Genomic DNA, 15,455 nt, shown 5'->3' with positions numbered 1-15,455 from the left:
TAGGTGTTTCTATAGTGCATGTAATTAGCATGCTTTTTTGCTCTTTCTCCCACTTTAGAGTCCAGGCTTTGCCTTTGGGAAGAAGAAGGAAAAAGAAAGATTGGCATCGACGGAGCCCCCACAAGTTCATGGGTATACAAAAGAATATGACTACGAAGCCCCAGAGGATCAGTTAAGAAAGCCTTATACTCCTCAAGGCTTCAGTTACGAAAACCAACGCTCTCCGAGTGATAAAAGCGACCCGGAAAGTCAACAATCGCCCTCGACTAAAAGAGCCAGAGCCACCGCGTTTAACTACGCTCCTGGAGACATTGACAAACTAAAAAAACAAGACCCTAAAGCCGACACTGCGGCCTTTTTGGCAGGGGAACAATATGAACAGGAACCCAAAGGGGTGGTACTGGGGGGAGGTAAAAAGAGACCAGTCAAGCTATTTGTGGTGACCGGACCTAGAGATACTAAAACCGGTCGCATTGATCTAGATCAAGCAACTTCAGAAATCACTACAGGACAACAGAATGTGGACACCGGGTTGATTGATTGTAAATACGGGCTTATAGACCCGTCGAACGGAACAGTGATTATCACGGACCCAGTTCAGGGTCAGAAGGAGGTGGTGCAGGGATATATTGACCCTATCACCAAGCAGATCGTTATTACTTCTGGCTCAGTGATTGACCCTAAAACGGGAAAAAAAGCGTCGAACTTGGGGCAAATTATTTCGATTTGTGGTAGCGAAGGAAAACCCCGAAGTGCCCTTGCAGGAGCTCCTAAGAAACGTCTCGTTCAAGTTTTGGTAACAATCTCTAAAAAGGATCAAAAAAGCGCTGACGTAACCGAGAATATTGGGGCTGAATTTGACCCGGTAACCGGAGAAATCGAGACCAAGTATGGGACTATTGAGTCAATCAACAAGAAACTCAAACAGAAAGACATGAAGAGCGGCAAAACTGATTACAAACCTTTGAAATTCGAGGCCAATAAGTACATTTTAGAAGAGGGAGTGATTGATCCCAAAGCAAACAAGTATGATCCAAACTTGAGACAGACTTTTAAGGTCGATTTCGGAGAAGCAATAGTACCAGTCACAGCAGTTACTGCTAAAAGAGACCCCGCTACTGGGCAACTAGACCCTAGTCAAGCACATAAAGAAACTAGCAACGGGATTATTGACCCCAACAAATCGGTGCTTATAACCAAATATGGAACTGTCAATTCTAAGCAGAAAAACATCTGCATTTTAGAGCCGAAGTCTGGAAAAATCGAGCAGCACCCAGTGCAAATTGACCCCAATGATAATGTAATTGTTTTGAGCGGAGTTGTGGACCCCAGAACAGGAATTAGGGACAATAATTTGAGTCAAATATTGCAGATTGAAAGGGAATTAGAGCCGGAAATTACAGTTTATTCCATTGCGGGTAAAGTTGATAAAAAAGGCCTGATTCAGCAAAGCCCCGCCGAGCAGAGCAGTGCCCTCTATGACCCTGCAACCGGAAAGGTCTACACTAAATACGGGGTGTTTGATCCGGTGCATGAAACCCTCAGCGTTACCGATCCAAAATCAGGAAAAACCGAGTTGAAGCAAGGGCAAAGAGACCCCAATAGTGGGGAAGTGCTTTTTAAAGGACTAGTCAACCCCAAGACTGGAAAAATTGATGGTGCTTATGGAAGATCTTTAAGGGTGGCCCTGAAACAACACCAATCAGACATCGCTGCTGCAACTCCAGCAGCTCAAAGTGTCTCTCCAAAGGACCGAAACAAAGTAATCAAACTTTTAGTTATAACCGCGAAGCGTGACCCCAAATCTGGATTACTTGATTTGGATAATGCCCATGTGGATCAATCAGCGGGAATATTGCATCCCTCCGGTGAAATCGACTCAAAATATGGGTTAATAGACCCAAAAAGTGGTACGTTGATAATCACAGACCCAGCTACGGGCAAGCAAGAAACCATTCAAGGACAAATTGACCCAATTTCTGGTCAAATTCAGCTGTTAAATGGGCCGGTCATAGACCCGCGCACCGGCAAAAGGGACCCTAATTCAGGACAAATAATCACAGTTGTCGGAGCATACGGAGCAGAGCCACAAAACACGGTAAAATACGCTCTTCCTAGTCATCCCACCCCAAAGAAAAGGGTCATTAAAATCCTGGTAATTACCAGCAAGAAGGACTCCAAAACCGGAAAGATTGACCCTGAGAAAGGAGCTGTGGAAAAGGTTACTGCAACAGTGGAGCCAGTTAGTGGGATTATCGATAGTAAATATGGAAAAATTGACCCTCAAAATTTGAAGGTTATGCAGAAGGATAAAGCAGGGAAAGCTACAGTGACACCGATTAAAATCGATGAAAGCACGGGTCAAATTTTCGTAAACGACAACGTTGTGGACCCTAAAACGGGCAAAGTTGACCCCAATTTATCACAGATAATCAATGTCGTTGACCCCCAGCACCCTGCAGTTGTGATCACAATTTTGACCGCCAAGAAAGACCTTCAAGGCAAAGTTGACTTAAATAACGCAAGAACTGAGATAACAAACGGAAAAATTATTCCCGAGACTGGAGAAATTGTTACTAAACAAGGAACGGTGAACTTAAAGCTCATGCGCATTTACACCAGAGACCCTAAGACCAATATAGTGCAAGAGAGGCCGATAAGTGTAGACAAAGATGACAATATAATAATCACTTCAGGAGTGGTAGATCCCAGGACCAATAAAGCAGACCCCAATATGGTGCAGCTAATTCAGGTAGGCCCAGAAATTGATCCTGAAATTGAAATCCGCACATATTTAGGAAAAATTGATCACAAGAAAAACACTATCGACTCGAAGAACGTACAACCGGAATCCAGTCCAGGATTATACGACCCGGACAAAAACAAGATTTACACTAAATACGGACATTTGGATCCGGTAACCGAAACTTTAACAATAATCGATCCGAAGACTGGAAAAAGCGAAACTAGGGCTGGATTTATTGAGCCCAATACCGGTGAATTGGTGTTTAAGGGTGGATTTTTGAGTCCCAAAACCGGGAAAGTAGATAAAGACCTTGGCAGGGCGGTTTCAGTGCATATTACTGAGCCTTTGATTGACCCTATAGCACAACTGCAGCCATCAGAAAAGGAGCTGCAGCCCCAAACGAGCCCTCCTCTGCCTAAAGCTCCAGCCCCGCAAACCCCAATAAAAGAGGTCGTGACTGGAGTGTTACACCCCATAGCCAAACATCGCATTGTGAAAATCATGGTAATAACTGCGAGAAAAGATCCAAAAACTGGAAATGTTGATATTGAGCAAGGGGTTGTGGAACATATAAGTGGAGTTGTAGATCCTGCCACTGGATTTATTGAAACGAAATATGGACAGATAGATCCTACTACCGGATCTTTGATCAGCAATGATCCCATCACCGGACAAAGGGGCATAATCCCCGGAAAAATCGACCACTCCACTGGAAATATTATTATAAACGGAGGAGCTGTAGTGGACCCCAAAACTGGAAAACTCGATGATAATTTGGGACAAGTCTTTTCAGTGGTCGGTTTAAAACAGGCTCAAGACCCTCATGCTGCCCCAACTCCGCGAAAGCGAATGATTAAAATCACAGTAATCACTGCAAAGCTTGACCCCAAGACTGGGAAAGCAGATTTGGAGAAGGGTCAATTGGAGCAAAGTACCGCGTTGTTGAATCCTGAGACAGGATTAATTGAATCTAAATATGGACTTATTGACCCTAAGAACGGGAAAGTTATAGTTAACGACCAAAAAACTGGAAAAGTGGACGCTCGCAGTGCACAGATCAACGATGCAAATGGCCAAATAGTTCTTTCAGGGGTCACAGACCCTAAAACTGGAAAAGTTGACCCATCGCTAGGACAAGTCATTAGTATTGCCGGACAAAATGATGCAGTCATAGAAATTATTACAATCACCACAAAAATTGATCCCAAAACTGGGGCCATTGACTTAAATAACGGGCAAATGGAAAGTTCAAAAGGAAAAAAGAATTCGGCCACAGGCGAAATTGAGACTAAATATGGAGTGATTAATCTGAGGCTGCTGCGCATCATCTCCAGAGATCCTAAGACCGGTAAAGTTGAGTCAAGATCTATTCAAATAGATGCTGAAGGGAATATTATAGTACCCACAGGAGTGCGAGACCCCAAAACCGACACAATCAACTCTGAACTCTGCCAAGTGATTAAATTGGGCCAAGAAATTGACCCTGAGGTGCAAGTTTTGACCTTCGTAGGGAAAGTGGACCCGAAGAAGAACATTATAGATTCAAAGAATGCCGTTACTGAGGTATCTAATGGACTTTACAACCCTGCAACTCACAGAATTGACACGAAATACGGACAAATTGACCCAGTTAAGGCAACCCTGACACACATTGATCCCAAAAGCGGTAAACACGAAATTAAACAAGGTGTCGTAGACCCAGCCACGGGACAAATACTCTTTAAGGGCGGCTACACCAACCCAAAAACGGGGAAATTGGATCCCAATTACGGGAGACTTGTAGGAATTCTCATTACTGATCCCAAAGTGGATGATAAAGGGGAGATTGTCAAAAGAGACCCCAAAAGTGTGAGGATTGACACTAAATCAAATCAAATCTGGGTGTTCGACTATAACGATCCTGTAAGTAAAGATGATGTTTATACCACTGGAAATGTTGATCCTACCACTGGGTATGTTACTGCGGTTTACGGGTACATCGATCCTAAAACTGGGACCATTCAGAGACAATCCAAAGTGGACCAAAATACTGCAAAAGTGGATCCGCAGACTAGTCAAATATTCACCAGGACCAACCAAGTGGACGAAAATGGAGCCGCAATTTATTCAGCGTCGGAAATCGATCCTGCATCAGGACAAATATATACGAAATACGGGAAAATTGACCCCAAAACCGGAAAGATGGTGGTTGTGCGTATTTACTTGATCACTCAAAATGACCCCACTGGCAAAGTCAAGGAGATTGATCCTAAAGATTGTCAGTTCGATGAAAAAACCGGGAGAATCGTCAATGTCACCACTCAAACTGTGTATATCTACAGCATGGTGGACCCTAAAACCGGGAAGATCGTGAGGGTAGATGCGAATGACCCCTTGGTGAAGAGTGCCAATACCAAAATCACTCAGGTCCTAACTTTATCCGGGGAGATTGACCCAGTAACAGGGAAAATCCATACTGAGTGGGGTCATATAGACCCTCAGACTGGCGATATAGACCCCAGCACCGCGCGCAGAGACCCGATAACCGGGGAGCTGATTCTGAATTACGCGCAAATCGACCCGAGCCACTTTACCGATCTAAAAGACTCGAAAGTGAGGGTTAAAACATTCCTCAAAGAAGGGGAGGAATCTAGTGATGATGAGCTAAATGAATACGCTTCGGAAAGGGTTCCGTCACCAGTGAAGGTTGCCACTACTCCGGTGATTGTCAAAACCACTACCAAGCAGATTATCACCAAGGACAAGGATGGAGTAACACAGAACATTGAAGAGAGAGTCGCAGATGGACGCACCGGGGAGATTAAGGTGTCTACGCAAGTCAATAAGGTAATTATCGCTGATGCGCAAGTTGAGGTCATAGAGAACGTTATACTAGGTGTTCCGCAATTAATGGTTGAGCTATAATTTTATTCAAAAGATAATGGTAATGCGTGAAATACGTCGTGGAGGCGTGCAGAATACAAAATATCCCAAAACTTAATTGGTATTAAGGGTCTATTTGGGGTTAAAATTTCAGTTTTGAGTTTAACCAAATTAGCAAATAGAAGAAAATAAGTAAGCCTGACATAGAATTTGACGTATGCTACTTGAAATTATTTTCGTTTCTCAGAGTCCTAATCGGTGGCTAATTTTCTCCATTGATGGAAACGTTGGTAGACCGCGTTACCATATCATCACCTGATTTTGACGACCAATAGCTGCAGACAGAAAATCATAAACTTACTCACGATATAACTTATTAGTAAAAACTTGGCCACATGATCAATTTTTCCCTTGAACTGTTACAAAAATCACTTAGTATATTTTGTCGCTCTATATCGCATACAATTAAATTCGATTCTGTAACATTAATTATGGGACACATTGTGTATAGACATTTGTCAATGAAGGTCCATTGACAGATTGCATAGAGCTGGCACAGAACGGTCACGTTATTTATTATTGTGTTGAAGCAGTGTTCTATGGAAGAAATTTCTTAGTAAAATAACTTTGAAAGGTGCTGCAGCTCGAAGTCTTCAATGGATCCTATTTGTGTTTAAAATCTATACGTATAACATCATCTATGCTGTACATTTTAGTAAATTTTCTTGCAGTGGTTTAAACCTGTCACGCTCATCATTTGCGTTTTTCTCTTTTGTAATTTGATTTTAATTTTTTCCCACTACTAAAGTGTATAAAGCTGCGAAACTTTTTTTTCTTCTTTTGTTATAAGTTTTTTTTTTGTTTTTTTTTTCTTCGCGTACGCTGTGCAGGCGGACACGCCCCTTACCGATGATGGTAAATCGCCGTACGTGACCGCCCGAGCGGTCACAACGCGAACGGCAACGACACACGAAGACCTAGGGACCAACGCCAAGACTCAGCAGCTTGAGGAGAAGACAGTGGCGCACTCTGTAACGAGTAGTGCCACCAGACAGGAACAGCGCACTGTCACACAGGAGGTTAAAACTACCAGCACGGTTGTCGCGGGCGATCAGGTTGTTATTGTTTGTTTTATTTCTCCCGTTCGTTTCATTTTATTCGACTAACAATCGCTCATGCTCCATTCTCGTCTAACTCGCATGGCTTATAGCTGGGCAGACGAGACAGCGTTAGCTCGACTAGTTCAGGTGATTCAGGCACGCCCATCGACCCGCCCGATGATCCAAGTCATCCCTATTACCAGAGCAATATCTATCGGGTAAGTATCGAAGCAAAGCGCGCTCTGTACACCTTATCATTTTTCTCTTCTGGCATTCGTGGGGTGAGTAACTAACTGCGCATGTCGTTTGGAGGCTCGACGATTTTTAATTTAGTTTGTGTGATCGTTTTTTGAGTAATTTTGAAGCCTTAGCATGCGCGCATTGTCGGGCATGCGTTGATTCTTTTATCGTCCCTTAAAAAATTAGAGTAGCAGGCCCCTGTATAATAATAGAAATTAAAAATATTGGAAGTACTGCACTGTATCTAGTTATGTTTAAAGGGATTCTTGACGACAAATATATAAAATAAGAAAAGCAGTGGCAACGTGATGTTCACCTGGCGCATCCGCCAGAAGGTTAGGAAAAGATATTTTTAATATGTATTTTTTCACCAAAATGTCGAGATCAGTGATTATTTTTTTTTAGATATACTGTGTTACTTCAAACTAAGGTGCTGGAGACGCGTTAGTTTTTAAGTATCGCGTAGCTGTTTTATTTTATTACATTACTACTAAAACTAACGTCATCTGCCGGCAAAATATAAGTTTTTTCTTTACTAAACTTGTAAAGTTGGTTAATTACGATGAGATGTCAGATCGTTAATTCTCTATCGTTGCAATCGAAACAAGATATGTTCAGTATGCGCATTCACTAAAAAGTGAACAGAAGTGGTTTTTTTTCGTTGACATTTTTAATCTGGTTGCGAAGTTTTTGATGCAATCGTTGACTAAATTCTTTAAAATAAATAGTTTCGGGCACATTAAATTTGCTTCAGTATAGCACGATCAAATTTAAAAAACCTGTACGTCACCTGGCGGATTCGCCAAAATTTCACTTATTATTTTTTTGTAAATATAAGTTGTTGGTTCAGTTAATTCTCACCAATTAATTTTGAACGCGTTGTTTTCTGAAACATTCTTTATTTAGCCTTATTTAATTGGCCAATGTGATCAAATAAATGGACATTGATCATTTTCCGGCGCATTCATAAAAAAATCAAAGTTTTTCGCTTTAGTTGGTTTTAAACCACTTTGATGCATGGTGCTTACCATTATAACTTCGGCGATATTATATATAATAAATAAAGGTACTTTACTAACCAAACAGTATCATGGGTGTCACAAGTTGGCGACCTTGCATCAGCAGATGCTCGGAAACACGCCGATTTACGCGCCTAATAAAATCCAGCGCTCCAATCAATAAAGCGTAAATGCTCGCCAAGAATCCCGATCAAATTACCTATTGAAGTAATTATGGAGTTTTTTTAGGACGACCTGCCCGAGGGCATAGTAAAAACCGAGTCGGTAATGTACAGTGGCGATCCCACGGTCTTCCGCACATCCACTACCAACGTGCCCATTGTGGCTACCGAAGCCCGGAAAGTGCAGCTCAGTTCGGACGATGGCAGTTACACGAAAACCGGGGAGATTGTCAGCACGCAGACGATCAGCTCGAAGACCCGGACAGTCGAAACAATCACTGTAAGTTTCAGAATTCAAATGGGAATGAATTTTCTGTCATCGTGTGTATATATAGTATAAAACCGAACGAGATGGAGTCGTGGAGACTCGCGTAGAGCAGAAGATCACGATCCAGTCCGATGGAGACCCGATTGATCATGATCGAGCCTTAGCCGAGGCCATCCAGGAGGCCACAGCCATGAATCCCGATATGACGGTTGAAAAGATTGAAATTCAGCAACAGGCCGCGCAGCAACAGCAGCAGTAGGCAGGTAAGGGGTTGATAACCGGTATTGTCGCAGCGTCGCTGTGTCTATAAGAAAGCATTGAAATCCACGGGGTGTCAAAAAGTCTTGAAAAACTCCTAATAGTTCCGTTCCTGTCAAAGTCCAGAAACTCGTAAAGAAATGGCATATTTTGATGAATATAAGAGTTTGACGTGAAGATCAATTTTTTTCTGGGACGATTTTTGTCCTATATTAAATATATAGCCGTTCTGTACTCCAATCTCGTGGTTGTTCTAGAATTTCAAAAACCTTGGTTTTTTAAGTCACGCATTTAATCGCTTAAAGTACATATGTTTTTGACACGTTTGTTTCAACGTAACTGTTTTGGATGGAATCATCAAAAAAAAAAAAGATATTATTTGACATTTGTTACAATTTTTTCACCTTCCTGACTGTTTTGACATTCTGTGTATTATACAACTGAAATGGAATCAAAGTAGAAAATGTAAAGCTGTGATGCATTAAGATTTATGTTACTTGCTTCGTTTGCATTTCCAGTAGTGTAATACGAATTCAATGCAAGTTAAAAGTTAAAAAAAAGTGAGGCTAAACCACAGTTTCTCTTTCTAGATCAGATCAAGACTTAAATCAACGGCTTCGCCTCACACACACACACACACACACACACACACACACACACACACATACGCGCGCGCGCGCGCTCGCTCGCCCACACACACAAATTAACGTTGTTTTTAGCTTTTGTAAATTGAAATTTTCGTAGAATTTAAGTTCATACGCCATCACACCAGTGCGGCCGCATTTTCGAAATCGGCAAGCTTTCGTTGTAATCGATGCCGCATCATTTAGATTAAGTGTTGGTCGAAGTTTCAGCCGCAGGTGCTTTGAATTTGTGAGCGAATCTCAGTGAACTTGCGCATAAACTAACTCCTACATTCCAATAACGTTTCGAGGCTTTATAATGTAAAGAGAGCAATCCGCGTATTCACTCATGACAAGACGTTAACACGCCTTTGTTTTTGTTCTGTAATCGTAAGTGTCAAAAGTCATTTTTCGGTGAGTTTTTGACAATAATCAAAGTGTCTTTTCGTCCGTCTGCAAGCAACTATACTACCTTGATTTTTTACGTGCGTAACGTTTAGCTTTTGTGTACTAATTAGCCTTAGTCATTTACTATTATGATTAATTCTCGTTTCTGTCCCACTTTTTTAAATGTGAAATATTTACTCGTCTTGAAAAGGTATTATTAACGTGTAATGGCGGCAGCGGCACTGACGCCCTCTCGCTGCAGCCCTACTTATATAATAGTTATTACTAAATATAAGATTATGTTAGCGGTTAATTAAAAGTACGTTTGTAAAATATTATGATTTACGAGAAGAGTTATATTGTAGATACATTTAGGGGGCGTGGGAGAGGGCGTCTGCGGGAATAGCTTCGTTCAAACTCGTTCGAACATTCATGGAGAGCGCTGGCTATATTCAGTTTTATAGTTGTTTCTTATATTTTTCTTTCTACAGATTTGTTTTGAGAGGTTTTATTATTTAATAAACGTATGTTCAAAAGGTACGAGTTGTTTCGGTTAACGAACCCAGAAAATCGCAGATTATCCTATTTTTTTATAAGGGCCAAGTCACTTAAAATGTCGCATGATGTCACATTTGACACTCTCTTAAAAAAACTGTGTGAAAGTGGCTTACAAAGTTAAAAGGTCACTTAAAAAAAAAGGAAGTTTCGCTATGCAAAAAAGTAGCCCTGATTATTAAGCAAAGGTAGTAAGTAAAACGTTCAATTTCATATTTGATTTTTAGGAACCGATGTTGATTAGATCTTATGCGGTGATAATTAAGGTCACTCAAAATATAGCATTTTGTTGTGTTTGATAATAGAAAAATGAGCCCTCAAGGTGACGCAGATTGGGTCCAAACGTGGTACTTCGAATTTGACTTTTAAAAACTTAAAATCAACACTGAAGATAGCTAAAAGTTAATAAAAACGTCGAGTATTGTATAGCATTGTTGTCACGTCCAAAACTCAAAATTCATAAGTGAAACAACTCAACTCTGAAAATGGCTTAAAAATTTCTAGAAACGCCACTATTGAACATCCATTTTTATTACACGAAAATCAGTCCTGATGATGATGTAGGCTTTCAAAACGTAAAAATAATCCCTGAAGGTGACTTGACACTTAGCCGAAACGTCACTTTTTTATTTAGCTTAAATTTCAATGCTGTAGAGACGACAATCATCTCTGAAGATGAAGTAAATCCAAACAAAACGTCGTAGTAATCCCACTTAAAATTAATTTTTTTTCAGATTGTAGAAAATTAACTCTGAAAGTAACGTGGAAGTAACTAGAAAAGTCTCGTGTTTATTCTATTAAAACTTTAATTTTTCTAAAGCAAGAAATTAACTCCGAAGACGTCAGAGTTCGTCGATACGTCATCAAGAAGATTCTGAAAACAAATCTGGCAACGTTGTTTAGTAGGCCACGCCTCTTAACGAGGTAGTTTGGCCTGCGCATACACGCTCATCTGAAGATGGTTCCAGATAACAGTGACATGTAGTAATCAATGTTTGCATTGTTTTTTATTTGTCAAAATCAATTAAAAAATGATGAATATAGATGTTGAATCAGTCTGCGCAGCAATGAGAAGAAAACTGGGAGGTCAGATAAGAAACGGGAATGTGGAGCTATGCATTTTCTTACGTTATGCAAGTTTTTGAATTCAGTTCTTTAAGTAGTCACCTGATAGATAGATTTAAAAAATCTGATTTTATCAATGACATATATTTCGTTTTCGCTGCTTATTAGTCAAATGTATAAATAACAATAATAATTACAAAAATCATATAAGGAGTTGGAATTAATTCGTAGCGTTTTACATTAGATGGCGTTACTCATCTATCCGTAGTCACAGTACAAATGTAAATATTCTCTATAAAATTACTGACACAGCATCTTTTCTACTTATGACATTTCGTTAGTGAATTCAAAACATTTTGTTATGCGTCGTTAAACGTGTCTACTACATTTGTGCCTAAAAAATCGTTTTTGGGTGAAGTGTTATTTCATTACTTCCACATAAAGAAACGTGCCGCGGAAAGTTGCCATATTTTAGTGGATGTTTATGGTGAATATGCTCTAGCTGAGCAAATGTGACGAAAGTGGTTCACGCGGTTCAAAGATAAAAATTTTGACTTGGAAGACAAGGAACGTTGAACGGTGTTTAGTCATCTCTGAGCTGCTGCTCCAACGACAGGCAAGAAAGGGATTCTTGCATCGAAAAGTGGGTGCAGTAGGAAAACTAAGTGCAAAAAAAATATGAGATTTTTTGGTCATGTATCGACATCATTTCCCAAGCAGAATATTCTTGGGAAAAAGATCACGCTATGTATGTGGTGGGATCACATAGGGGTAATTTATTATGATCTTCTCCAGCCGGACAAAACTAATCATTGGGGACTGTTACGAGCATCAATTGATGCGTTTGAACCAACCATTAAAGGAAAAGCGCCCTCGATTTAAGGAACGCACGACAAGGTGAATTTGCTTCACGATAATGTCAGATCTCACGTTACAAAAATTGTGAAAAGTTATTGGGAAACCTTGTAATGGGAAGTTTTGTCCCACCCGCCATATTCACCAGACATCGCTCCATCTGATATCCACTTATTTCGGTCCGTCGTGCATGGTTTGTCAGAACAGCATTTCGACAACTACGAAAGTACCAAAAACTGGATCGATTCATTTATCGAATCTAAAGACGAAGAATTCTTTCGACGTAATATTCGTGCTTTGCCAGAAAGATGCTAAAAAATAGTGAAAAACGATGGACAATACTTTCAGTAATGCCACTGTAATGATGCATAATGAACTATCACACTTTGCGAAAAAACGCTACAAATGAATTCCAATCCCTAATACTTTGTGCCTCCAAAAAGCAAGACACGCCTGACTCACAACCCACAATTAATTTGTGTAAATATCAATAAAAGAGCACCACAAGGAACCATTTTGTACTACAAAAAACGCATCAAACCCCGCGCATGCGTCCCTTTTGCTACCTGAACGTGACCACGGAACTGCCAATGGATTGCGCAGATTGAATATAGTGCAGCGCCATCTCGACGTCTTTTGGTTGAAACACTTTGTCAACTACAGTCTGAAGCACACCATCTTCGACTAATTCCGTGAGTTGCTCTAAAGTCGCGTGGCAAAGGTGAGCTTCGGCGTAGTCGTCCAGCGTGCTCTGAAAAACAAGACAGAAATAAAAAAAAAACACTAATAATGCTTACCCCAAGTAGATGCTTTAGACGCACGTAACCGGCGAGAAATAGAGCGCTAAAAAACCCGTACGAGTCACTGAGGAGCTCTTGGGGAATTGTAGTGAGTATTTTGCCGTTTTTAGAGCAGAATTGATGCAACTGAGACCAGTCATAGCTAAAATGATTGGTCACTGTAATTGGTTATATTTTAAGGGGATTTAAGAGGGATATTACCCTTCGCGGTTCCTGGTGATAACGATAAAATCGAACTTGTCGCCTTTAATTTGCAATTCTTTGACCAAAGACTTCCAGGGGTCTACTGTTTTATCGTTTTCATTTGTTGTGTCACCTGAAATAGCAGAAAATTACTCTTGAACTGAGCCATTTTAACATGTTTTTTAACATTTGTTTAAACCTGTATGGACGTATAAAACTTACAGTGGTATTAAATAACCTTTGTAAAAATGTCTCATTTCGACTTCTTTGGGTTTATTTCAAAAATGGCTTGATATTAAAAAACCAATAAATAAGTGCACTGACGTACCTACTGTTTTCTCATCATCAACACTGATGATCTCGGTGGCCCCCAGAGCTTTGGCGACAGGCACCGCCCTCTTGTAGCACGTAGTCGTGATATGGGCGTTCCAATGGTTCAGTAACTGGATAAGAACACACCCTACCGGAGTACAGCCGTCTTGGATGAAAAATCTATATAGGAAACAAGTGAATATCAGTGTTATGTCATTTAAATTTACTGAAATATCCTTAAAAAAATCCTTAATTTTTGATGTAGCACCGTTTGCAGTATTATTATTTGAATTTACTGACAATTCCATGTGCACTATTACGGTTCTTTATAGTGCACAATTATTAACTTATGAAAGTCTGTTTATACATATATACATACTTTTTACTGTGCGCATTATCAACATCCACATCGGCTTCGGTTAGGATCGAAAAGGCTAGACTTCCTGCATAAGGGATGCTGCAAGAGCCTTCAAAACCCACATTCTTAGGTTTTCGAGCCACCTACAAACCTTTTTTTTATAGAAACTAGCGTTTTAAAACCTAAAGCTGAAGCACTAACTCTATTTTCAGCAACCAAAACAGTTTGGCACAAAGTACCCTGTGACCAAAAGGGTACAGTGACCCACACTTCATCCCCTATTTCAAGACGCTGAACCCTTTTCCCTAGATCTGTGATAATTCCAGTGCAGTCTCTGCCTAGGATCACTGGCAAGTCAGATGAGGACTCCTGGAAGAGACTGCTTTACTGTCTTTCATCCTTTGAAAAGGGTGATAAGTAACCTTATAAAACCTGCGTAGCACTTTCCGCAAGGTTTTACCATAGCCGCTGCAAATGCAAGCATCAACAATATGTACCGAAGCAGCTTTGACATTAATTAAAACATCATTGTCGCCACATTCATAAGGGGCGGCGGCGTCCTCGACAACTAAGATAGACTAAAAAACAGTAGAAGGTTTAATTGAAATTATATTTAAAGAATGCCGCTTTTTTAAATTTAATTAAAATCAAACATACTTCTGTTCCTAAATAATGCTTTAACTGCACAGCCTCCATATACTGAACAGTCTTCTTCTGTTGCTTTAGTGAAAGGCCTACTGCAGCTCCCACTAAACCCCCCACCAAGAAGCTGGCACATGCTATGAAGACGTCTTTTTTTGACCCTAGAAGGAGCTGCACTGTGGGCACTGTCTCATTCATTTCACTTGACTGTATTATCTCAGGTGCCAATTAACTATTTTTAAGTTAAATTTAATCAGTGCCAATACCTACTAGACCTGATGATAAACTACTAATGAGTATAAATAGACACCCACAACAAATAAGAAAATAAACTGTGACACATTTAAAAATACACTTCCTGGGTTCAACAGATCTCCAAAAATAGTCCACAATAACAATATAACGGAAAACTTACACTGAACCCCAAAAATGCTATTCAGAAACATCCATAGTCTCTTTGGGTCAGCAACCTCCAAGACTCGATCTTTGAAGGTTTTGCTAATCTCGATTAGATAGGCTATCAGTTGTATAAAGTCGTACCTGAGGTTTTCAAGCTTTTGGTTATGCCACAGTTGGTGTAAGATGGCTGGAGTTGTTTGTGAATAGAGCAGAATTAGGTCTTTGGCCTTGGACCCCATTAAGTTGATTTTAAACTGCAGTAAAGTGTAAGTTTAAGATCAAAATGAGATTTAATTGAGGATTACCTGTAAGCTTTCTAGTTTTTGAGAGCCCCGAAACAAGAAGGCATCCATTCTATTTTAATTGGCAAATTGTGAGCACAGTTTTTTTTGGGGTTATGTAATTAGGATACTAAGGGGTTTGAGAGTTTACCAACGACTCTATATCTTAAACTTAACAAGCTGGAGAATGAGAATGCAGGAAAATATGTGGTCCTATCTCAGAAACTAATTCATAATTTTCATTTCAATGCTAAAGAGAAACATAAAAAACTACTTTATTTTTAAATTCACTTTGTCATATTTTGACAAAACCTAAACAAATGTTGACGTTGTTTGATGAT

General features: G+C 40.1%; 2 protein-coding genes across 8 annotated transcripts in view; one reads left to right on the top strand and one right to left on the bottom strand.

Annotated features, from left to right (window-relative positions):
• The window catches only part of cora (coracle), a 19,527-nt gene extending 8,105 nt beyond the window's left edge, over positions 1-11,422 (top strand). For 3 of the 5 annotated variants that reach the window (XM_066298443.1, XM_066298415.1, XM_066298423.1), the window contains 6 exons: positions 59-5,572; positions 6,499-6,723; positions 6,819-6,926; positions 8,196-8,408; positions 8,464-8,659; positions 9,245-10,204. In XM_066298443.1, the coding sequence (XP_066154540.1) occupies positions 59-5,572; positions 6,499-6,723; positions 6,819-6,926; positions 8,196-8,408; positions 8,464-8,655 (6,252 nt within the window). In that variant the 3' untranslated portion in view covers positions 8,656-8,659; positions 9,245-10,204. Of the gene's footprint in view, positions 1-58; positions 5,573-6,498; positions 6,724-6,818; positions 6,927-8,195; positions 8,409-8,463; positions 8,660-9,244; positions 10,205-10,953 lie in introns of those variants that run through there. The other 2 variants (XM_066298434.1, XM_066298453.1) reach the window with 2 other exon arrangements.
• Positions 11,413-15,455, bottom strand: LOC136348012 (reticulon-4-interacting protein 1 homolog, mitochondrial-like). Of its 3 annotated transcripts, XM_066298508.1 has the most exons (10): positions 15,139-15,455; positions 14,850-15,087; positions 14,450-14,595; positions 14,215-14,370; positions 13,994-14,161; positions 13,814-13,935; positions 13,451-13,614; positions 13,141-13,255; positions 12,937-13,081; positions 11,413-12,890 (listed from the first exon to the last, which is right to left on the bottom strand). In XM_066298508.1, exons 1-10 carry the CDS (start codon positions 15,184-15,186, stop codon positions 12,702-12,704), a joined length of 1,491 nt encoding a protein of 496 aa, XP_066154605.1. In that variant the 5' UTR covers positions 15,187-15,455; the 3' UTR covers positions 11,413-12,701. The 3 variants fall into 3 exon arrangements, with proteins under 3 accessions (XP_066154605.1, XP_066154625.1, XP_066154615.1); XM_066298528.1 differs by lacking the exon at positions 15,139-15,455 and having other exon boundaries at positions 14,450-14,666; positions 14,975-15,087; XM_066298518.1 differs by lacking the exon at positions 15,139-15,455 and having other exon boundaries at positions 14,450-14,666; positions 14,850-14,988.

The sequence above is a fragment of the Euwallacea fornicatus genome, chromosome 2 (genome assembly GCF_040115645.1).
Source record: "Euwallacea fornicatus isolate EFF26 chromosome 2, ASM4011564v1, whole genome shotgun sequence".
NCBI lineage: Eukaryota > Metazoa > Arthropoda > Insecta > Coleoptera > Curculionidae > Euwallacea > Euwallacea fornicatus.
The sequence above is the reverse complement of the archived record's forward strand: the minus strand, read 5'-3'. Positions and strand labels throughout refer to the sequence as shown.